The sequence below is a fragment of the Argopecten irradians genome, chromosome 1 (assembly GCF_041381155.1).
Source record: "Argopecten irradians isolate NY chromosome 1, Ai_NY, whole genome shotgun sequence".
NCBI lineage: Eukaryota > Metazoa > Mollusca > Bivalvia > Pectinida > Pectinidae > Argopecten > Argopecten irradians.
The window spans coordinates 53,071,126-53,096,974 of NC_091134.1; the positions used below are offsets into that span (position 1 = coordinate 53,071,126).

At 34.5% G+C, this 25,849-nt stretch overlaps 1 protein-coding gene across 2 annotated transcripts; it reads right to left on the bottom strand.

Moving 5' to 3' along the window:
• Nucleotides 1-654: 654 nt before the first annotated feature.
• On the bottom strand, nt 655-25,687 carry LOC138332981 (coiled-coil domain-containing protein 181-like). Of its 2 annotated transcripts, XM_069281070.1 has the most exons (7): nt 25,564-25,687; nt 19,135-19,279; nt 13,554-13,725; nt 11,715-12,538; nt 10,237-10,296; nt 3,659-3,810; nt 655-2,104 (listed from the first exon to the last, which is right to left on the bottom strand). In XM_069281070.1, the coding sequence occupies exons 2-7, from the start codon at nt 19,264-19,266 to the stop codon at nt 1,933-1,935; spliced, it is 1,512 nt and encodes a 503-aa protein (XP_069137171.1). In that variant the 5' UTR covers nt 19,267-19,279; nt 25,564-25,687; the 3' UTR covers nt 655-1,932. The 2 variants fall into 2 exon arrangements, with proteins under 2 accessions (XP_069137171.1, XP_069137179.1); XM_069281078.1 differs by lacking the exon at nt 10,237-10,296.
• Nucleotides 25,688-25,849: the final 162 nt, after the last annotated feature.

Consider the following 25,849-nt stretch of genomic DNA (forward strand, 5'->3'; position numbering starts at 1 on the left):
GGCAACTGTTTCAAAAATTGAAATTCTAGTCAAAATGTTCAGTACCTACAACATGTGCACTGAATACATGTAATCCCCAATGGCACAGTGAAGATGCTATTTGTTCCTATAACAAGCACATTAGCACAAATTTTGTTTATCAATCATCAGATTTGAAAAATGAGTATAGCTACATATCTGTTTATACACATTCTGAAGCAATTATCTAAATCTAGCTCAAAAGGAGAAGGGTGAAAAATGCTAAAACTAGATTGAAAATAAAAATATAATTGTTTGAGATATTATCATTATATCTCTTATGTAAGGAATAACAATGTTCAGTACATAAAAGAAAGTCCACTGACAGTTTATGAGAATAGCTGAAAACATAACACATATATAACTAGCATTATCAGGACCTATGCTATCTATTTTTGTTTAGTTAATTAACCTATATGAATACAGAGTTATCTATACAGTGTTTTTTAAGTCATGACATAGATAAACAGAAAAACTGCCCTACATATTATGAAATAATGAATTTACTAAAATCGGTAACCATAGTAATCAACATAACGATTTGCGTTTGATCAAATAATACTCAAAAATGTGTTTTCCGCCTTCTATATTGCTATGTAAACTTAACCCCCTCCCCAGGGGGAAACCCGCAGACCCCAGGGTCATATAATTCACAATTTTTGTAAATGACCTTATGACCTTTCTATCTATGAAGAGTATTTAATTCCATCACATCTGTGAGTGGAGAAGAAGATTTTTGAAATTATAGTCAATTTAACCTCTTTTGGCCCCTCCCATAGCTCCCTGGGGGGTGGGGACCGTATAATTCACAATTTTGATTGGCCTTATGCCTTAGAAGGTTTGTGCAAAATTTCATTGAAATTGCTTCAACAGTTTTTGAGAAGAAGTCGAAAATGTAAATTGTTTACGGACATACGACGCACGACGGACGACGCACGACGGACGACGCACGACGCACGACGGACGACGGACGACGACGGACAAAAGGCGATTAGAATAGGTCACTTGAGACTTCGTCTCAGGTGACCTAAAAACTGGAGAAAAACTACAGAATTGGATGATTTAAACTTACATTGATTTAATCTGACTCAAATCTTTTTTGTTATTTAGCAATTTAATTACATAGTTAAAAGAAGGGAAAAAAAAAAGAAAGAAATTTAAGATACATTGTTAGCAGGACTAAATACAACAATTAAAGCACACCTGAATTTCACTGACATTTCATATTGTCATTTAATTGATGATTTTGTTCTGTTTTGGTCGAAAAAAAGGGATGCCAACTAGAGGAATATTTCTGTATAGTATGTTTCTAAATGTTCCAATTATATCCATGTGCAATTTGTTTGAAATTATTTTCTAGAATTATTTTAATTGTAGTAAAGTAGTGTGTTATGGCAACTGTTTCAAAAATTGAAATTCTAGTCAAAATGTTCAGTACCTACAACATGTGCACTGAATACATGTAATCCCCAATGGCACAGTGAAGATGCTATTTGTTCCTATAACAAGCACATTAGCACAAATTTTGTTTATCAATCATCAGATTTGAAAAATGAGTATAGCTACATATCTGTTTATACACATTCTGAAGCAATTATCTAAATCTAGCTCAAAAGGAGAAGGGTGAAAAATGCTAAAACTAGATTGAAAATAAAAATATAATTGTTTGAGATATTATCATATCTCTTATGTAAGGAATAACAATGTTCAGTACATAAAAGAAAGTCCACTGACAGTTTATGAGAATAGCTGAAAACATAACACATATATAACTAGCATTATCAGGACTTATGCTATCTATTTTTGTTTAGTTAATTAACTATATGAATACAGAGTTATCTATACAGTGTTTTTTAAGTCATGACATAGATAAACAGAACAAACTGCCCTACATATTATGAAATAATGAATTTACTAAAATCGGTAACCATAGTAATCAACATAACGAAATGCGTTTGATTGGCGAACAGCTTTCGTCAATGCCTGTGTTTTCCGAGCCTTTCTTGCCATGATTCGCATCATTTTTGCCTTTTGTTTTTCAGCTGCTCTCGCTCTCTTCAGATCCGTGTTTTTCCTCCGCAGCCAGCTAAAAAAGAAAGAAATTTAGCTTATAAGTTACTGTGTATACATGTATGTGTACAGATCCAGCTAAACGCCGGTCTTGTGATCATTACCTACAGATTTGTGGACATTTTCTAAACATGAAGCAGTTGATAAAAAGTCTGATGTATTTTGTCAGGATAACCATCATACGGTAGTCTTCCTAGAGAGTGGTAAATACAAAGTGGGTGAAGATAACACCAACTTGGCTTATTTCTGAAAATCATTTCACACCAATTTCAAAATGACATGTACATGTTCAAACCACAGATCTCCGAACAATGCTACTAGAAGTACAGTATGAATGCTACTGATTTAGCTACCAATGATCGACCCCAACCTGCTACATTATTATAATCAAACATTAAGAACAGAAGATTGTGTAACAGCTTCCCAATAAATATGCATTAGTGCTTGTTTATGAACACTTAGTCCAGCTGATCTTGCATCTGATGTCATATATAAGCACTACCTAGAGTTACGTATGATGATGTCAATGTCATTATAATGTCAAGTTTATACTTACTCCCTGAACGCCTTGTCACAATCGTCCCGAGACCGTATGATGATGTAAATGACATTATAATGGCCTGTTTATACTTACTCCCTGAACGCCTTGTCACAATCGTCCTGAGACCGTATGATGATGTAAATGACATTATAATGTCCTGTTTATACTTACTCCCTGAACGCCTTGTCACAATCGTCCCGAGACCGTATGATGATGTAAATGACATTATAATGTCCTGTTTATACTTACTCCCTGAACGCCTTGTCACAATCGTCCCGAGACCGTATGATGATGTAAATGACATTATAATGGCCTGTTTATACTTACTCCCTGAACGCCTTGTCACAATCGTCCCGAGACCGTATGATGATGTAAATGACATTATAATGGCCTGTTTATACTTACTCCCTAAACGCCTTGTTACAATCGTCCCGAGACCGTATGATGATGTAAATGACATTATAATGGCCTGTTTATACTTATTCCCTTAACGCCTTGTCACAATCGTCCCGAGACCGTATGATGATGTAAATGACATTATAATGGCCTGTTTATACTTACTCCCTGAACGCCTTGTCACAATCGACCCGAGACCGTATGATGATGTAAATGACATTATAATGGCCTGTTTATACTTACTCCCTGAACGCCTTGTCACAATCGTCCCGAGACCGTATGATGATGTAAATGACATTATAATGGCCTGTTTATACTTACTCCCTGAACGCCTTGTCACAATCGACCCGAGACCGTATGATGATGTAAATGACATTATAATGGCCTGTTTATACTTACTCCCTGAACGCCTTGTCACAATCGTCCCGAGACCGTATGATGATGTAAATGACATTATAATGTCCTGTTTATACTTACTCCCTGAACGCCTTGTCACAATCGTCCCGAGACCGTATGATGATGTAAATGACATTATAATGGCCTGTTTATACTTACTCCCTGAACGCCTTGTCACAATCGTCCCGAGACCGTATGATGATGTAAATGACATTATAATGGCCTGTTTATACTTACTCCCTGAACGCTTTGTCACAATCGTCCCGAGACCGTATGATAAGTCCCTCATTGGCTTCCTGTTCCTGTCGCTTTGCCAATAATTTTTCCCGCTTCTTTTGTTCCGTCTTGCTTTGTACCCATTCTTTGTAAAGTCGGTTATTCTCGTCAGTCTGGAAAACACAAATAGTGATATATCCTTGTATAATCTGATAAAAATGAGATCCGAAAACCACAGGTTGCTATAAGTACAATTTACCGTTGATTAGTCCCATCTTCCTGTGATAATGACGTCACGAAACTCAAATGATGATGTCATAATCATCAGATGGTGGGACTAATTGACGGTAAATTGTACTTCACCCACGTCGTTCTGGGATCTCAAAACCCCAGTATTGGTTATGGTGTCCAATATTTTACCACTGACCACCCTTATATATGGCACTAGGTTACCTCAGTGTTGACTTTGAGAACCAAATGGGGTAAGGATCTGACACTGACCATTTGTAGTGGATGTGATCAAGAAACCGTTACCAATACCTACCTTCTGTCACCATGGAAATTAAGTTTGAAACAAGTGTAAGCATTTAACACACTAGCTAAAAATATTCACCACACATCTTCAAAAATGTGGCTTTCGATTGTGACATATTGAACAGATTGAAACACACATTTTTTATGTACTTTGACACATAAATCCATGTTAATCTCAGTGCTGACATTTTATGCTGAAGCTTTTCAGTTTTTAAAATACCAGTACACACTAATATCTGTATGAATCTTGGGGCTTCTTTTTGGACTTCTGCAGTCATCAACTAATTTAGTGTTAGCATCAACTTAGATTAATTAAGATCTACTGATCAGCTAATCAAAAGGCTTTATATTTAATGCTCTGGGAACTATCCATTTGTCCATTAGCAAAAAGTTTATATTCACAAAACAAGACCCGACGCACAACTTACTGGTAATTAAAAGGCACTGGTATGGTATCATATATTCTATTATTAAGAGCAATTTTGGACATTCAATCCACATATTAAATGACTACAACATTGGTCACTTTTGGATTCAAAAGGAAAATAAAACAAGAGCTGTTGGAGAACAGCAAAGCTCGCCTATTCAGAAGAAGTTGATGTTCAAGTATTTACTATTTAAACATGGAAATATGACAAATTAACAGACTCAAAAACCCCCTAAAAGGCCCCAAATTGGTTGTATTATCACGTTCAGCATCAATACACATTAGGAAAATAAAATCATAAACATTTATGATGACTTATGCTTAAACAATCGACAAATTAGAAACTTGCTCAAAAACTTTAACATGGAAATATGACAAATTAACAGACTCAAAAAACCCCTAAAGGGCCCCAAATTGGTTGTATTATCACGTTCAGCATCCATACACATTAGGAAAATAAAATCATAAACATTTATGATGACTTAAGCTTAAACAATTGACGAAACAGAAACTTGCTCAAAAACTTTAACGTGAAATGGGACGCCAACGCTGACGCCAACGCCGGGGTGACAACATTAGCTCCCCCTATTCTTGGAATAGGCGAGCTAAAAAATTGACTATCAAATGTACAAATGAAAAAAATAATCTATATCACCTATAAATACCTAAAATAAATCAACTAACAAAGTGCTACAGATTGACATTGGATAGGGCTTTTTGTTCCATGTTCCAGGTATATCCCAGACATAAATATGTTTTTTGTATAGGTTTTTTTTTCCTGACAACAATGACCTCCCACAATGTTATAAAGTATGATGTGTGTTTTGAAATGACATTACAATCAAGGATTGCAAATTTAAACACTAAAGTCAATATCCAGCTTATATCCCAATGGATTGATCTACAGCTAGTATATATACTGGTAACCAATACTAACCAATAACAGACGAGGCCCTAAGTGTAGAATATTATTACGACAAATATACAGATACTAGAAACTGACACACAAACATTGTACAGTTTGTAGTGTGTAAACAGATACACACGAACAAAGAGACAAAATACCCGATCTATAAGTACTAGGTACCTTTATATTACCATACATCAAACTCAACTAATTAAAATTTGATGTAGTGACAGATCTTAAATATCAAATCCCTGGGTACAGTGATCGCCATATGAAGACAGAACATCACTGTTGCCATTGATTATTTATTGGTTTGTTTATGAGGCAGTGTTCAGTGTTGTGTTTGTTTATTGTAACTAGCATGTATATCCTGTATCAAGGAGTGTGTTCACTACACCATATCAAGTTGTCTAATACACAATGGAAATGAACCTTTTGTTTAGATTAAGTTATTCTTCTTTCATATGAAGGTAACATTCACTTACATTCATTGTGGTGTAAACCAATAGTGAATGAAATTTGAAGAATCAAGAATAAAATTATTGAAATATACCAGGTAAGAATATATATCACAGTATAACTTCTCTAAACCGATTGTCATCAGAACCAGAATATTTGACCGGTTTATGCAGGTTTCAGGATTAAAAAGCTTTTTACATCTATGCTTGATAACGAAACTATCATTCAATTAAGCCAGAATAGACAGGGATCCGATCAGCCAAGGGCCGGTTTTGACAGGTTACACCGTATAAATGTAATTTTCTAGAACAGCTTCACACTTCATGATCAATGAACAATTGAGGAAAGACAAGAAACCCCAGCTCCGTTACATGAAGTAAAATTTCTTTTGAAAGAAAGACAAAATAAACCAACACTACAGAAAGGTTTGATATACAAAATGTAAGTAAAAACACACACAGAAAAACATGTATCACAATATTGCAAAATGTGAAAATGGGCTTTTGATTTTCAAAGTTACACAATTTTTTTCAAAGAGAATCTACATCTTCTATGGCAAGCTTTTTAAATGACAGCGGAAATGTATTTTAAAATAGGTTTTCAAAGTACATGTATTTGAAATTCACATGATGACTGCATATGCAGTTGAATTTGTCTAACAGATCTATTATTTTGTTTCATCATTCTTAAATAATCTAGATCAGTTTTTGTGTGTTTAACCAAAACAAAGAAGGTAAAACTTTGCTTCAGAGCCCATCATCAAGACAATTGTTTCCCTTGTTATAGTAGAACCACCTCTTTCTTTGATCTAATAGAGCTTATTTTAAGAAACCACCCTTCCTACCTAAAGACCACTCCTTATTCACCAAAGTAGAATCTACATCATTCACCACTAGTAGAACCTGTCTGCAGAGAACACCTCTTCCTTCATTGCAGTAGAACCTGTCTTGAGAGACCATCCTTCCTTTATAACAGTAGAATCTGTCTTGAGAGACCATCCTTCCTTTATAACAGTAGAACCTGTCTTGAGAGACCATTCCTCCTTTATAACAGTAGAGACCTGTCTTGAGAGACCATTTTTCTCTTATAACAGTAGAACCTGTCCTGAGAGACCACCCTTCCCTTATAGCAGTAGAACCTGTCTTGAGAGACCATCCTTCCTTTATAACAGTAGAACCTGTCTTGAGAGACCATTTTTCTCTTATAACAGTAGAACCTGTCCTAAGAGACCACCCTTCCCTTATAGCAGTAGAACCTGTCCTGAGAGACCATCCTTCCTTTATAACAGTAGAACCTGTCTTGAGAGACCATCCTTCCTTTATAACAGTAGAACCTGTCTTGAGAGACCATCCTTCCTTTATAACAGTAGAACCTGTCTTGAGAGACCATCCTTCCTTTATAACAGTAGAACCTGTCTTGAGAGACCATCCTTCCTTTATAACAGTAGAACCTATCTTGAGAGACCATCCTTCCTTTATAACAGTAGAACCTGTCTTGAGAGACCATCCTTCCCTTATAACAGTAGAACCTGTCTTGCAAGACCATCCTTCCTTTATAATAGTAGAACCTGTCTTGAGAGACCACCCTTCTCTTATAGCAGTAGAACCTGTCCTGAGAGACCATCCTTCCTTTATAACAGTAGAACCTGTCTTGAGAGACCATCCTTCCTTTATAACAGTAGAACCTGTCTTGAGAGACCATCCTTCCTTTATAACAGTAGAACCTGTCTTGAGAGACCATCCTTCCTTTATAACAGTAGAACCTGTCTTGCAAGACCATTTTCTCTTATAATAGTAGAACCTGTCTTGAGAGACCACCCTTCTCTTATAGCAGTAGAACCTGTCCTGAGAGACCATTCCTCCTTTACAACAGTAGAGACCTGTAGACCTGTCTTGAGAGACCATCCTTCCTTTATAACAGTAGAACCTGTCTTGCAAGACCATTTTCCCCTTATAGCAGTAGAACCTGTCCTGAGAGACCATTCCTCCTTTATAACAGTAGAGACCTGTCTTGAGAGACCATTTTTCTCTTATAACAGTAGAACCTGTCCTGAGAGACCACCCTTCCCTTATAGCAGTAGAACATGTCTTGAGGGACCATCCTTCCTTTATAACAGTATAACCTGTCTTGAGAGAACATCCTTCCATTGTAGTAGAACCTGTCTGAGAGATCGTCCTTCCTTTATAACAGTAGAACCTGTCCTGAGAGACTATCCTTCCCTCATAACAGTAGAATATGTCTTGAGAGACCATCCTTCCTTTATATCAGTAGAACCTGTACTGAGTGACCATCCTTCCTTTATAACAGTAGAACCTGTCCTGAGAGACCATCCTTCCCTTATAACAGTAGAACCTGTCTTGAGAGACCATTTTCTTTATAACAGTAGAACCTGTCTTGAGAGACCATCCTTCCCTTATAGCAGTAGAACTGTCTTGAGAGACCATCCTTCCTTTATAACAGTAGAACCTGTCTTGAGAGACCATTTTCTTTATAACAGTAGAACCTGTCCTGAGAGACCATCCTTCCCTTATAACAGTAGAACATGTCTTGAGAGACCATCCTTCCTTTATATCAGTAGTAGAACCTGTACTGAGTGACCATCCTTCCTTTATATCAGTAGAACCTGTACTGAACTGTTGTGACCATCCTTCCTTTATAACAGTGAGAACCTCCTTCCTTATAACGTAGAACCTGTCTGAGAGACTATCCTTCCCTCATAACAGTAGAATATGTCTTGAGAGACCATCCTTCCTTTATATCAGTAGAACCTGTACTGAGTGACCATCCTTCTCTTATAACACTAGAACATGTACTGAGAGACCATCCTTCCTTTATGGCTGTAGAACCTGTCTTGAGAGACCATCCTTCCTTTATAACAGTAGAACCTGTCCTGAGAGACTATCCTTCCCTCATAACAGTAGAATATGTCTTGAGAGACCATCCTTCCTTTATATCAGTAGAACCTGTACTGAGTGACCATCCTTCCTTTATATCAGTAGAACCTGTACTGAGAGACCATCCTTCCTTTATAACAGTAGAACCTGTCTTGAGAGACCATCCTTCCCTCATAACAGTAGAATATGTCTTGAGAGACCATTCTTCCTTTATATCAGTAAAACCTGTACTGAGTGACCATCCTTCGCTTATAACACTAGAACATGTACTGAGAGACCATCCTTCCTTTATAACAGTAGAACCTGTCTTGAGAGACCACCCTTCCTTTATAACAGTAGAACCTGTCTTGAGAGACCACCCTTCCATTATAACAGTAGAACCTGTCTTTAGAGACCACCCCTTCCTTCATAAAAGTAGAATCTATCCTAAGATACCACCTCTTTCTTACAGTATAATCTGTCTTGAGAGACCTTTATTTATAACAGAAGAACCTGTCATGAGAGACTCCCGTTCCTTCATCCCCCCTTCCCTCCCACACCACTACCACCCAACGGTGTATCAATCAAAACTTGTTCTCTTGTCATCCATTATGTAACTTTAGCACAGTTGAAATCAAATGCAATTTAAACACCTAGTAATAAGCCTTATTGAAAAATATTTCAATTATATATAAATAGTGTCATATGGCATTAGATGTTTATTTTCACTATTTTGAGGCCCCAGAATGGTTGTCACCATTGGCGATTCCATTCCCTTACCTCAGTTTTTATTTTAAGACAGTTTTCTTTGATTACCAATACATTTGTTTAATTACAAGGAAGTTTACATTGTTTACCAATACAATTTAGATTTTAGTTAAGTAGGCAAAAATATTGGTGCAATCATTCATGTCTAGACTTAATTGTGATTTAATGCAGTATTAATATCGTAATCGGTGAAATTCTACAAAAGCAGAAGGATAAACTAGCATTCTCTCAAAGAAACACACACTGATAATGTATAAATAAAACCTGCTATTACCTTTTATATTAAAATTTCAAATATTCAAGCTTATTTTGACATAGAAAGATAAAGATAAGATATGGATCATTATTTACCTATTACAGGTATCTAAAAGGAGATTTTTAATTTATCTTCACAATGGTCAAATATTGGGTATCACTTATTAGAATAGATCAGTTAAAACTATTTATGATAAAGTGTCTGAAATTCAAATCTTATTCAAATGACAGTAATGTGATTAACCTAAAAGCCATAGAAGATGAAGATTTATTTTTTTCATTTAATGATTCAAGTAATTCATTTTTTCCAATTCACAAATTTGGAAGAATAAAAAAATCAATTTTCAGGATTTGCAAAAGGTTTGTCTTTTTTTACCTCATCATCAAGAGAATCGTCATCCTGGCCCATGTTTTTCTGCTTATCTTTAGATCTGCTCTGTGATAAATACAGGAAATGGGGAAAACTGATCACCATGGCAACCATACAATATCACAAACCCAAGCATCACACATTAAATTATACAAGTTAGTTCATAAATCAAACAAAAAGCATCAAATATACACCAAATAAATACATTTAAAGAGTAAATTCCTTCACTTTAAGTTATTCAAATTTTAACCAGGATAGGGACTAAGCACAAACCTAGATCAATTACATCAAACAATCTTGAAGGTATAATTATAAAGTTTATTTATTTTACATTGATTGCGAAACAAGTTTACAACTTATACAAATCACTTTCGATGGCCTGGATGAAAGCACACGAGGGGTCTTACAGTGGAAGGAAACCCGGAGTGCCCGGATAAAACCCATGTGATCGGGTAGCTGATCCCTGACCTTTTCACGTCCATACAGGGATCAAACATCGGCCGGCGAGGTGAAAGGCGAATGTCATAACCACAACACCACCCGATCTTGAAGGTACCATCAGAAACCCACAAACCACCTCACTATCATTTGTCACTAACATCGCTAATGTGTGGGTTTCTGACGATATCTTGGGGGATGATTTTGAAAGCCAGAGGCCTGATATTGATTGGTTTGTAAACTGAAAAAGTCTTTAAAGAAACTGTGTCTTGTTCAATTTGATTGATTCACCTTAGATTCTTTAATTACTGGATGGGTTGTGCAATGAACAAAAAATACATAACCCCTGGCCTAGATTGCCTATTTTCCTTTCTTAGATTTTGGTAAAACTTAAGTGGACAATTTGTGAGTGCCAGAAGTTTTTCTATGTTACAAACTCAAACTAGGATGTGAGTGGACAGGATTCTAGACATCATGCCTTTATGTAGTTTATATTGAGCTAATATATAGTATCCACACACATATATATACCGGTAGTTATAAGTGATTCGATACAATCAGCACATGATAACATGATGATCAGTGTAATTTTGATGCTTGTCATGTCACCACGCCATGCTTTGGTAGACGTTATCATCAGGCATGCAGTATAAGATCTTGTGTTAGCATATTTGTTACAATTAGTCTGTCATCTGTTAATTAAAATCAAGAATATTTGTTATAGATTTTGTTAGTCAGATTTTCATGACTAAGTTCAAATTTCTATATTGATAGTATGAGGGTACACTCTTATAAACTGGTCAACATTCAGAGTTTATGGTTTTACGATATCTATGTAGGTGTCAGAACAGGCATTTATATCTATTATTTCTTATTACTGCAATAAGATACAGACAAATACAAAACCAAGGAAAACCACACAACTTGAGATACATTTCATGTGTTTGTGTGTGTAAACTCCGAGAGACAACAGATAATGGCAAGCCCAATCATTCCAACTCACCTTATCCGGTCAGATAATGGCAAGCCCAATCATTCCAACTCACCTTATCCGGTCTTCTATTTTTCCTCATATCTTCCTCCTCCTTTTCTCTTCTTTCCTTCTCCCTTTGTCTAACCTTTGATAACCAAGACTGAAATAAATCATCGTTATAGGTTTGCTTTTCTTGTTCTTCCTTTTTCCTTTTTCGTTCATCTTCTTTTCTTTGTTCCTCCTTCTGCTTATTCTGTTGTTCCAACATTTCCTTCTCCCTCTGTGACAAGGCATATGGTGACCTATAGTTTTGGTTCAAAGGGAATGAATGATTAATTGTATTGTTTCTGGATCCTGCCGATTGTGCACGAGGTTTCTGAGCAGGTCGCACAGTTCTACGTGATGCCCCCGAGGCTGTAGAGGGTCGTGGATTAGATGGAGGCGCTGGCTTTCTGTTAAATGATGATGATGAATTATTGTTCGTATTTCCAGCACCTTTAGCATTATTGTTTTCATTTTCTTTATCGTTGTCAAACAGGGGAAGCCCCATATCATCTGCCGTCACTTCATCGGCATTTACTAGTTCGAAATTTCCACCACGCTCTATCAACACTTTGTCATCCGAGCGTTTTGCACCAGGGGCATTATTTGTGTTAGTTTTTGTAGGTTCTGATTTATCTGAAACATTATTACTTTCTTGGTTCTGTTGTGGGTTATCTTCCCCCTCGTCGTAGTCAGGAGGGGGCGCTACTAGGTCTACAAGGTCTTCCTTGAACAAAACTCGAGATTCACGTTTTTTATCCGTTGGCGTGGTATCATTGGCGAGCTCTTCATTCAGCTGTTTTACGCGAGCAGTCACATCATACTCTGGGGGGTCTTCAGTGGGGAGTCCGTCGTCTGTCAAAAATAAAATAACATTTATGTCAAATATAACTAATGTTTATACTAACTAGGACCAAATGGGAGTGTATAACCAATAAGTAGTTAAGTTTATAATGGTATCACCAGGTGTATACATGTACCATGTTTATAACAGTTACACATTAACACACATGAAATGTCAAATAATGAAGTACTTAAGCATCACCTTCTGGTGTTCAGCATTGAAATACCAATTCCATGTTTCTATAACTGAATAATTTGGGGACCAAGTGCTAATTGTGTTTATAGCTGAAATTTATTTAGATCGATTTGAACTGTTCATAACTGAGACGTAATTACCACCAATGGAAAGTGTCATAAACTTTACAGATTTTCTTTTTTTTTTATACAATACTTACATGCTATTTTTGTCTTTTTATAATTTATAAACACGACACTTCTCTTCTTAATTCTGTAGAATGTTTTGAAGAAGCATATTTTAAATGTATAAGTTTTCCCTTGTGCATAAATTAGACTTAAGACACGAGTCTATTTGTAATTTGAACAGTGTTTGTTATTTTATTAATTACCTTGTATGTTTACCCATGTTACGATGGTTTTTTACTCATGTTACGGAGGTTTTCTACACTTAAGCATTGAAGTCACTATTTTTTAATTTCATCGTGGTATGAAAGAAATTTTGTTTGCAAACTGTGTGTATCCGCATAGCGGATTCTCACAAAAGTTTGCAAACAAAATTTATTTCATAACCTGATGAAATTAAAAAATAGTGACTTCAATGCTTATAATTCATTTTCCAGGTTACTTTATAAAATGAAATACGTTTACACGTACGATTCCATTGATTTTTTCCAAATCAATACGCAACGTCAATGTTTCTCTTGTGACGTTACGATAATGTCGGGTTTCCGCGCCATTCCCGGATTTTTTTTTCCATCGTGGAATGCAAAAAAAGAATAGGCCAATCAGAAAGCCAGAAACAAAGAAAAATTAATTATTTACCAATGTTAGGGAGATTATCTACACTTACCCATGTTACGGAGATTTTCTAACTCCTCCATAGCTCGTATCTGGTCTTCACTAAGCTCCTGTTCCTCCCATTCATCATCCGTTGACTTTTCACCGGACGTTTCCCTCTGTCCCTTCTCATCAGTCTCCCCTTCACTGTCAGAAGCAATATTATTCTTTGGTGGCTCATCGACCTTCAGAAAAAGAAACACTCAAGGTGAATGATTTTTTAATTCAGTATAGTGAATGATTTATTTGTTCCACATAGACCCAGTGAGAGAAAGTTTTCTTTAATGCTGTATTATATTGAATATTCACAGCTAGTCATTCATGGCATCAATCTAGGAGCTAATGAAATATTCAGACCCGTATATCAAATGACCATATACACTGTATGGAAAGTTACATGTGTGTATGTGGATATTTCATTGGATATTTGAGGTCATATGATTCTTTCTCTGAAGATATAATCCGATTTACAGCTATAATAAAGACATCATACAACATAAATAGGTCCTAAGAATGGCTGATGTCTGCAGTCCTTTGTATGAATTTTTCATTAAATTTCACGGATTTATTTGTATTTAAGACTTAAGTCATATCTATCATCAACCTCCACAGGTTTTTTGGAGCTCTAATCTGATTCATACACACATGAACTATTAATGTTGTTTTCTCAGTGTATTTTTGTATACTGCCACAAATTATGTGTAATTACAAATATTTATTTACAACAACCTAACTTTGATACCCCTGGTAACAAAAGATAAAACAAAACAGTTTGATTTGAAAAAGTTGAAATAAAAAAAAACTAAAAGAAAAGAAATATAAATAACAGTGCCAACCTTTTTTAAGCACATATATATAAAATTTATAAGTTTGATGTTAGAAAAATAATTTAAGTAGTTAGGTTTAAAGGAGAAAAATGTCCCCAATATACATATGATGATTACAAGATTATTTTTATTTGAAAAATCAAAAAGGGGAGATAACTATACCTAAACCTGTGAGTACACATAAGAAGGTCCGGGAAGCTATTAAGGCCTGGTGTCTAGGGTTAGATATTTGTTTTATATGTGTACTTGTTGACTTGTCAGTGTTTGTTAATAAGTACTGGTTGCGTGGTTCATACACTACTTTATTGACTCACCATTTGTCTGTCTTAACGAGACCAAAGAGCCAATAGGATCATTAGTCCAATTATACAAGGTCTATATCAGTATGTGTATACCAAGGATAAGAGACAAGGCCTCCATTCAACTTCACTGGTATTTAAAGGGATTGAATACAATTAAGCAACAAATTATAATTCTTCCATTGTCAGTTGTTCAATACTGACATAGAAAGAAACTTTAACGTAAAAATGTAAAGAAACAATGTCCTGATTATTTCTATAGAAACTGGTTTGCGATGGAAAAGCTAAAAACAGTATCCCTTGGCATCCTTTCTCCTTCAGGTGTTCTCCCCATCTCAGAAATATGAATTGGATGCTATCTAGTAACACTTTACCATATCTATTAACTTGTATGTTTTTCACCTAATAAATGCCCCTTTGAAACAAGGGGCTGTGGTATGTGACCAAGTTAAGGTGTTCCAACATAACACCACCAGCCCTCCACCTCTGTGTAGGAAATTCAAAATCCATATTGCCATGTACTGACTGCAGGTCTGAGGTTATTTTCTGGGTACTCTAGCTGCCTATCACCCACCTCCTAAATCTGGTGTTTGCTTAATTGATTCTGGCTCATGTTGTCACAGAACATTATCCTTAACCAGACCTGCCTTTTTTAAAACTGATTATTTAGATAATATGGACACTTATTACAGGGAATATGGTATGTACCAATTCAGGAACAGAAAGTTACCCATGGCAATCTGTTTGTATGTATGAGAATGGGAAAGAAATAGAGCCATTGAATGTACATGGTTTGTTTTTTTCTCTCCACTGTTTGGTTTAACAAAGGACATCTGTTATTCAACATATTATAAACCCTTTAGTGTTGGGGACTGAACTACAGCTGTATTGTAACACAGACATCAGTCAGTGTTGTGTGGTATGCTACAATATGCTGCAAGCATAATCTGAATACATTGTATTGAATATTGTTCATAAAGACACATATGTTTAATAACACTGTGTATCAGCCATTGAGTTGGTTTTAACTTATTTTTTTCTTTTTCTTATTGACATGTGTATGTTGTAAAATATAAATTATATATATTTTTTTGTAAATGAATTGATTTTCTGTTCCATTTGACAGTTATCTGTAATCAATTTTATTTTATCAATGGCAGGGAATGAAATCACAAATATTTGAATAACAAAGATAATATTTACTGAACTATATAAGACAACACCTTATGTCACAAAGAATCATATAGTTCATTCAATTTGTTCTGCATTCAGATAAGATTAAGTAAATATCATATTATTTTGTTGATTTTTGCTAAACATTTACAGAATCTAACTGAGAATATTTGTGCCAACAAAATATCAAATATGTTATAGACAATTAGGACATGAAGCTGGTCTTTCTATCATGGTTGTATCATGTTAACCCCTTCCCAGATTTTGTAGCCATTTCAGCATTTGACTACTAGTGCATGTAATGAATAAATCAATAGGACAACTTCATAATGTGTTGATAAGAAGCGTGCTTCATGTTTGAGGAACATATTGGCATATTTCATCCATCTTTTGCCCTGCTAGCTTAGTGAAATAGCAATAAAGTTTTATTTTCTACCAAACCAATTGTTATCAGTGTAAATATAACCTTGTAAGGCCACCCCTGATTGGCTGATTGAGGGAATGTCTAGTCCTACGGCAATATCTGACATTTCATTTAATTTTATCATTACATGTTTAAAGGTCAAAAGGGGTGGAATACCTTATCAGGGAAATGTTTTATGAGATATCAATAAAGAAAGAAATTATCACAATCTGTTAGCTGGTTATATTGACTTATATATAAGAACATTGAAACAGGTTAAAGCTATATAGTACTAAGTTTTGCATCTACATGTATTTTACAGGGACACCCAGACTCTTTTGAATAATCTACTGAACTTGATCTTCAATTACTGCAACACCAACAGGGACAGCTTACAACTAAGCCTAGCGTGGTAAACAAAACATACCAATTTAGCATTTCTGGATACCAACATGTTTCACTTTCTAAATTGCATTTCTTATTTGAAAATCTAGAATTTCTTCTTCTTATTTCTTCTGATCAAGTGTTTCATCATGACAAATATAGAAATGGATAAGAATTACAAAGATGCAAGATGATACATCTTTTTGGCAAGTTTTAGCATCAATATCATGAAATCATTAAAGAAATGGCCTGTTTTTCTTCCTGATATGAAATCTGTCTACTGCTTATTTCAACTTTAATCAGATGTATGTTTACATACAGCTATGCTGTAGTTGACAAACACACACCTAATAGCTGATATGTACCGCCTTTTCTACCTCAACACGATGTAGCATGTATTCAAATGTTATTGCTTTGATTTATTACTATCAAGTATGTTATTATAAAAACCATAAATAACCTCAAAACAAATATGCATTTCGCATGCCAAAAAGCCCTTTTTTTATGCTAACAAAGTTCACATGATCAAGTACCGTTAACATTTCATCTATTGACGTTGGCCACAACTGTGGTCCACCCATTGCCTAATGTTTGGTACGGTTGTCCCAGTGAAGTTAAGCGTTAAAGGCCTATACTATTATCTATAGCAAACAAAATCGGTATGCAAACTTCATGTCGACTTATACAAACATCTATGAGCATGCCAATAACTTAACCTGTATTTATTTACTCCTAAAAGTCAACAAGTTAGTAAAACATTAGCAGCACTTATTTACAACATGGTTGGTAACACAGGTGATGATACGTAGATAAAAGATGGGTTGTAGATGGTAGATGTGTCTATAGATGTGTGGGGAAGGAATTTTAATCATCAAATCAGCCATCAGGTAACTGACATATATAAGGTCAATAAATAAATTTGGTCAGTGAATACCCTAGATAATGGAACTCCTGATAGATATACTGACCATATAGGTAACTAGTCATATCACTTTATATGACTCCCTGGACACTACAACAGAAGTCCAAGGGCTCTCTGTAACTTATCCTTATCAATAAACTATACTCTAAAATTCTGCTCATAAAGCTTTATTATTAACAAACCATGAAGCTATTTATAAATTGAGATGTTGGTTTATTTTGTTGTTCTCTAGGTTTAGTCATTATTAAATCATGAAGTTATTTCATTGAACGGAACAATTAGCAAGTTTGTCATCCCGAGCAATAAAAGTTAGGATCTGATTCAAGTATATAACAGCAACACAGACCAGTATGTTTCTCAGCTTTAGAAACATGTAAAAAAATTCAGTTCATAATGGATTTTTACCTATGATCTTACTAAATGAGGTTTTGCAGACTCTTGCAACCGATGCATCATAACACACATATATATACACATACATACAGATAAAAACAAAGATGGCAATTTATGTATTGTATATTTGAATAAATGACTTTTTAATTCAAAAGTGTAATTTGGGAATTGCCTTATTTAGATATATGGTAATATAGTATAATGTATTTTTAATGACAAACATTAGAACCCTGTATGGATTTATTGATTACAGTGACAGCATTAGTAAACTCCCTAAAGAATATACACTTATAAATGTTTAAGACTTTGTAGTGTTTTTTATCAATTAACATACAAATCTTGCCGTTAGTAACTAGGATGTACACATACAATGTATAGAGACAGCCCTACCTGTGTGTGACAAAACGCAAAACATTCGCATAAATAAACTTTAAAACCTGGATACCAACGAGGGGAAGCTAAACTTAATCCACTTTGATGATTTACCTGTGTTACATCAAAGTTAAGTCCATATACTTACGACCTTGGCTAAGCCGTCTAACAACTAAATAGGATTATCTTAACTTACAATAATATAACTTCTTTCTGTAAAATCCTTAACATCATAGTTTTTTTTTGGGAGGGGGGTACACTTTTGCTTCTAGATTAATCATTACTTCATAATACTTTCATCAACTTTTTACAAAGAAACTTTATATGAAATTAGTGGGATTCAGGTGCTTAAATTTGTCCATTAGAGCAGTAAATCCATTTAGTGGAGATTGATCTAGAAATGAGGCAGTATATAATCCTATCAAGATTAATATGTGTATTAAACTTTAAACCTATGACAACAGGTGTGTGATCTCTAACTCTACAGAGTACAGAGACCATTTTAGGACAGGGTTATCATCCAACTTGTTATTTCTAAGATAGAAATAGATACAAGCTAGATACACTCAAACCTCCGTCACTTGAAATTGGTGGGATGTACCATTGTAAAACTTTAAATATTCTGATAATGTGATCAGTTAGATATGGATCTAACACCTAGTACATATTATTTATTGGATCAGAAAGTCAAAACCTTCCGGACCATATGAACAGCAAACAACATTATGTGATATGCCTTCATCAAATTACCAAAATCTATATTATGTGAGCTAATTGCTATCCACATCATCACTACTGTAAGATACCATACTACCACTTACATCTTTGTTGGCTTTGTTAACTGGCTCAGGTTCGGGCTCAGTTTTCTTCTCTATGAAGGCGTCTAGCTCCTTGTCAAGGTCATCCTCTTCCTCTGCAGCGTAAAACTCGTTTTCAGCAATTTCTCTACTCATTTTGACAATATGTCTGAAAAACAAATAAAAATCAATTAGCAAAATTAATGATGTTGGGGTGATATCGATATTGACAGGAATTGTTTGTTTGTATACTTAACTACAATGTAGTTGTTGTTATTCAAGTTCATGTTTTTGATCTAAATCAGGCATTTCCTCCAAACTTATCCTCCTTAAAAAGGATACAATATAAAATACGGGTATGGTAAAGGGTTTGCTTGGGACTAACAAAATTGGGACAGAAGTGGGATGAACTGGGACAAATCGGAAACAGTAACCAAAATGTTTGTCGATAGCTAGCAGCACTACTGACTATAGCATCACATTTTTCATTTATATAGCACATTAATATAGCATGTATACATGTATTGATATTTTTTTTCCAAAATATATCAGTCGAACCCCAAACTTGCATCACAGAATTTTCCATTTCATATCTACCAGGTAAGCTGACTTACATGTAATATATATCTGTACAGGGATCACTCTAAATGTTATCATGCAATGTGCTCTCCACTTTGATTTTACAAGATTTAACTGTCTGTGTAAGTCATGTATATTCAATTCATTTATTTACATTTTTACATCCACAAACAAGGATCGATAGCAAATAACAAAGATAACATTACATGAATAACACAATAATAATAAAACAAGAACAACTTATGCATTCAGCAAGCCAATGTGGAAGAATGCACATAAAAACATGGTGGTGAGGGCAAGATTCATAACAAATACTATAAAATAATTATTTTGTATTTTCAATTAATTTCCATTCAATACTATAACTATTATGACAATGTATTTTTAATCATTACTATATAGTAAGTCACACTTTAATCATGTATGCATTTTAATTAAAATCAAATCAGTTGCTTCTTGTTTCATCTAAAAATAAACACCGACAGAAGGTATGATTGACTGTACAATACAATAATTCAACTGTGTAAAATACACAATGGTGTATATATATAGGTCTATATCGGTATATATTTCCTCTGTACAATGACAAAATCTGCTACATAAACACACAACTGGATACTGAATTTCACAACTCGGTGTGGAACGTGTGCCAAATATCTGATACCATTCATTACACGGTTATTCTCAATCACATACTGTAGTCCACATGTAACCTGCATTCTATTTTTTGTGGATGACTAGACTACTCTAGGCTTTGCCTAATGAAATTTGTTGAAATTGAAATCCATCTATTATCCATGTGTAACATAAATATAACAACCTACCTTTACCTATTTTGGTTGCATAGATTAGTAGAGGTAAAGATTCTGTACTAATACATATACACTTACATAGTTACTAGTATTCTGCCTTCAGGTTAGACAAAAATAATAAGACTCAAACACACCAGATTTTTGAGAAAAAAGTAATTTTCTCCTAATGTTCCTGAAATATTTGTTTTCACACTATACCACAAACGTACAGGAAATGTCGGGGAAAAAGCCACAATTCACAGAAGCATTGTTTGGATACTTTATCTGACCTGCGACCAGGGAGTTGTAGAATCAGCTGTACCTGAACCATCCCCACCGAGACCGACCAAACCATGGGAGAGTATTACTGGCCTGTATGATATATTGATTTTCTGTTGGACTTATGAGTTTGATGAGGATGAGCCCCAGGGTTGTTTTTCGATTGATTATTTATATTGTTCACCTGGTGATTTCATCAATAGATGTAGTATTTGACCACACAGGTATGATCAGAGACTACTGTTAATAACTTGAGCTAAAAATAACAATGTTTATAGATAGACTGTTGATGGTGTCTTTATCATAATTTACACTTCACTGACTATATATATAGAGATATGTATTTCATATTATTTTTTTAAAATTGTATTTTATTCATCTGATATGCAGAAAATGATTTTAAAGTTACTCAAATTAAACACCATATGTATCAATTATCGACATATAAGATACATATATTCACCAAAGTCTGTCATTGAATTTCAGACAATAAGGAAATTGTTTGTGCCGAGGTTTACAAATATTTTTGTAGCTATAATTGTCCTACAATTAGAATAAGTTTCCCTTCCCTTCAAATAAACCTTGATATTATGTTCTTCACCAGTCATTCTGTATGACCCCCTGTAATCCTACTGAATGCCATTCCAATCACCCTACTATCACTTCACCCTAACTAGTAGGAAAAAAATCATTATTGACAAACAGCTTAGAAATGGTCAAATCTAGCAAAACAATACATCAGTGATATCAAATTAATTCTGATTAATGCACAGAGCTTAGGATGCTACAACAAATCATTAGTGATCCGATAATGGCGATGAATATTGTCTATTGATTTACATATATTGATAAGCACACTTTGTTTACGTAGCATCATTTGTAAACAGAAAACATTTTGACAGAACAGTCTTTATGAATATTAATGAATGGTGTGCCACCTTAAATTAGCTTATTATCGTAACTGGGAAATAAAAATAGGAGGTGAATTCATCAACAAAAACAAACATATATAAAAATCAATAAACCATATTACTATATTGCCATGTGTATGATTGTTTAATCTGCATTCCTCTGAGCAACAAAAGAGTAGGGTGCATTATACAAGTGCAGTAACATATATTGTGAATGGGTTTGTCTATAAATGGGTCGATGATATGACTCTTGTTTGTAATTAAAAACATAGATCATCACATATACTCTGTCAAATATCAATCCAAACAGATCAAATTTGGATATGGTATTGATTCCCAATACATGGTATGCCACACCTAACATAATTTGAAATTGAACTGTCCCTGTGTGTCTGTGTACTCAATTCAGGCCATCTAGATAGAGATGCAATTTACATACTGCAGACATTTAAAATGAGCTTTAACATCGACACACATGTATATATGCTAACATATCTAATGTAAAATGACTTACCAACTAATTACTTGGTAAGTCATTTTGACATGCATGGCAGAGAGATATCACCAATGTGTTAGATGTATCATATATATATATGATATCCAAGCTGTAAGATATTGAAACATAAATCCAGACAGCAAGGTTGAGCTACCAGAATACACTAGTTTTGTAGTACACCAATAAAGCAATGTTTATACTAATTAAAGCACATGGAAATATTTCCTCTGCACTTTTGCATTATGGTAATGTCACCAAAGAGATTTTATGGTAATGTCACCAAAAAGATTTTAATAGCCTAAAACAAAAACAAAAAATAAACAAACCTTACATAATATACTTTTTAGCCAGCGTTCAAAATTAACTCCAAACCAGCAACTTTATAGCTGGCAGACAATTTTCCACATGGAGCTTGTCCTTTGACCGGCAACATTTTGGTCAAGATAGATGATATACAAATGAAAATATAGCAATTGAATTGTAGAAAGGTTGAAGATCAAACTGTACAAAACAAATTTTTGTAATAGGGTATTTTTGTTTTCAATTACTCCCATAACATGAGAGTCAACTGGTCAGCAGTTTTTTTATCGGACGTTATTTTGTTGACTGTCGACTCTCATTTCCGAAGGCCTATTTCTTTGATGTAGCTTCCGACGTCAGATGAAAGCGGAAGGAAAAGTGCAATAATATCAATATTTCTTGCTCTAACAGCAATAACATTGATGTGTACTAACAGTTTAGGTATTAATTATCCCATTTATCTAGGAAAACCATAACTTGAGACCCCATAAAATAGAATTTTAGCGGATTTTATATGATGAATCCCTTCCGTAACATTTTGACCTAGTTTTAAATATGGCGGCTGGTTACTACAAAAAACAGAACGTGAATTCAATTGGGCAGAATGCAAGTAAAAGTAAAGGCAGATCAAGTGTTTTGGGGACTTTGCAATTCGTTTTTTCTATTTACCGGCCTGATCGCTTTCATCATGAAGTTTTGTCTGGGTCACGAAAGTTTATGTTAGGAGATGTAAATATTTGTCTTAGATGGATTTTACGGCTGATTTTGTCAAAATACTTGTTGATTTATGAAAAAGAGGTAGGTATTTGACATTAATGATGATTCAAATATGATTTAAACGTTTAATCTTGTCACAATCAAAACTTTGAAAATGTTACCCTCAGCATCGGATTAATGGCCTATCGGAAGTTAGAGGTTAGACACAACGTAATGTTCAAAAAGTGTCTCGTCGTGCTATACCTCTAACATTGTTGGAGTACTAGTTTTCAATCAACTTTTTTAATAGCATGTGGATATATGGAGATATATTTGTTAGTAAAACTATTACTTTGCTATTACTTTGCTACTAATTATATAAACTACAAGGATAAATTGTAACTTTGTAACGACCAGTAACTTTTAGGGTCAGCTGATACTTTGGATCAGCAGGGAAAGATGGATCCTTAGAGAGAACACTGATAACAGCAGTACATTGTGTTATGTTTTGATTCTAAGGTTTCGATAATAATCATAATATGACACATGATTTCCGTCATATAATTACTGATAATTGATATATGCATGTCATTAAAAATGTGTTTACTGGTTGTTTAAATCTATACTAATTAGCTGCTTGTTATATCAGTTCAAGGCGTGCAAAATAAAATAGTAATAATAATACAAATCTCTTCACTTCTAATATCATCTTACTAATTATAACATACCTGCTTCAGTGTTAACTAGGATGAACAGTGCCCAGGACATGCTACATATATACATAGTACTGACATGTTACAAACAGTACTGTAGTGTATGTGTAGTAGACTGTAGACAGGGTTTTTGCCAGGCCTTTATAGGGTCCGGTAAATGGACCCATTCCCAATTGAAAAATAGCATTGTATTTTCCCAAATTCAGTCACTATTTTCCCAATCCTTGCATTAAGTTAAAGCCGCAAATGATGTCTCAATATACCTCTGGTATCGGTTATTAATATCTAATGTCCTGTACGAGCCCATTCCACATGAAACATCATTTTTTAATAGTTTACGTTCGAAGAAGCATCCCGATTTCAGTGGCAGAGTTCCACAACTTATTGGACTTTGCAATCAAAGGCATCCGAAAAATGGCGGCCATGACAGGTGAGTCGGCTGGCCGAGAGCGCAGGTAAACTAACCGGGGTACGGACGCAAAACATCAACCAGACATAAAAATAGGATTATAAATGGCAATCACCAATTAATTAACACCTCAGGCACAATATCTTGGGTCCTGTCAGTTGGTATTTTTGGCACACGGCCCACTTTCAGTGTGGTAGGCCTAAGTGACAGTAGGTTTGAGCCAGAGGTTTCGTCTGCTATTTAATTTGTTAATAAGTATCGGTTGTAAATTAAAAATTTTGTTTGAATCCATATATTGTAGTTTGTGTATAAATGTAGCATGTTTCATTTTCAAATGTCTTTGACAATTTACATAGGCCTCATGTATTTGCATTTTGCCATAATTTCTGCATTGATTAGTTACATTTGTACGTTCCAAGTGTTTTATTTTGGACGCTCCATCGCCGACAGAGCATAAATAATACTCATCATTTGAACTATAATTTGTGTTTAATCGTGTATGTTTATGTCTAATTATCACAAAAAATAATATAAAATAATTTATTTTGCTTTTGGTGCATGCACAATCAGTACTTCATTCGATATGACATAGGCCTAGTGCCACAGATCATATTTTTTGGGATGCAATAAATTATTTTCATATTTTTATCTTGAAGTAAAAGAAGCTCAAACTTTTTAATGGTGGTAATGGTGTACAGAAAGCAACTTTTGGAACTGAACAAAAAACACTAATTCGTCTGCTCTTTTTTTGATAGAGAAAAAATACTGTTTGTCAGCGGAGGAGTATCTTTAACATACAATATAAATTACATACAGCATCAAAAATAATTAAAATGATAAATTTATCATTTTTTATTACTGAACACTGACTCAATAGTTAATGAATATTTTGAGTCAGACTTAAATTAAAATGATGATGATAATTTCCCTATTTTTTAAAAACACCGATAATATTTTCCCAATTTTTGCTTCTTTTCCCAAAATAGCTGGCAAAAACCCTGGTAGACAACTTATTGATTAAACTCAGTACTGTACATAATCATTTTAATGGATGGCTTATATAAAACGAATTTATTAAGAAAGAGAAAACGACAATGTAGTGTATACAGATGCCATATTACTGACAAGGTATGGCCATTTTACCAACGTGACAGGTGACTTCTGTGCATGCATGTGGTTTCTTGTCTTGAGCATCAATAGCAACCGAATAATACTGCTCTAATTTCGTGCAAGGAACAGTATTTGCATCACAGACTTAACTTAGTACACTGATCATTACCTGCTAGTTTATGTCAAGAATACATCTGGACCTGAACACGGTTAGACTCATGTAAAATCCTCTTTGGACTCTCCTTTTGCACAGACTGTTTTGGTTTGGTGCCTTGGTAATGTTGCGTACCACAAAATCTTCAGCCGTAGTTGCGTATTCACAAATAACCATTGCAAATAATATGGAATTTAAATATTTTCTAAATTATTATTTATATCAAGGAATTACATTTCAGAATAAATTTTAGCTCATGCATGGTAGGCCTAACTGATTCCTATTTTTTACGAATCTAAGG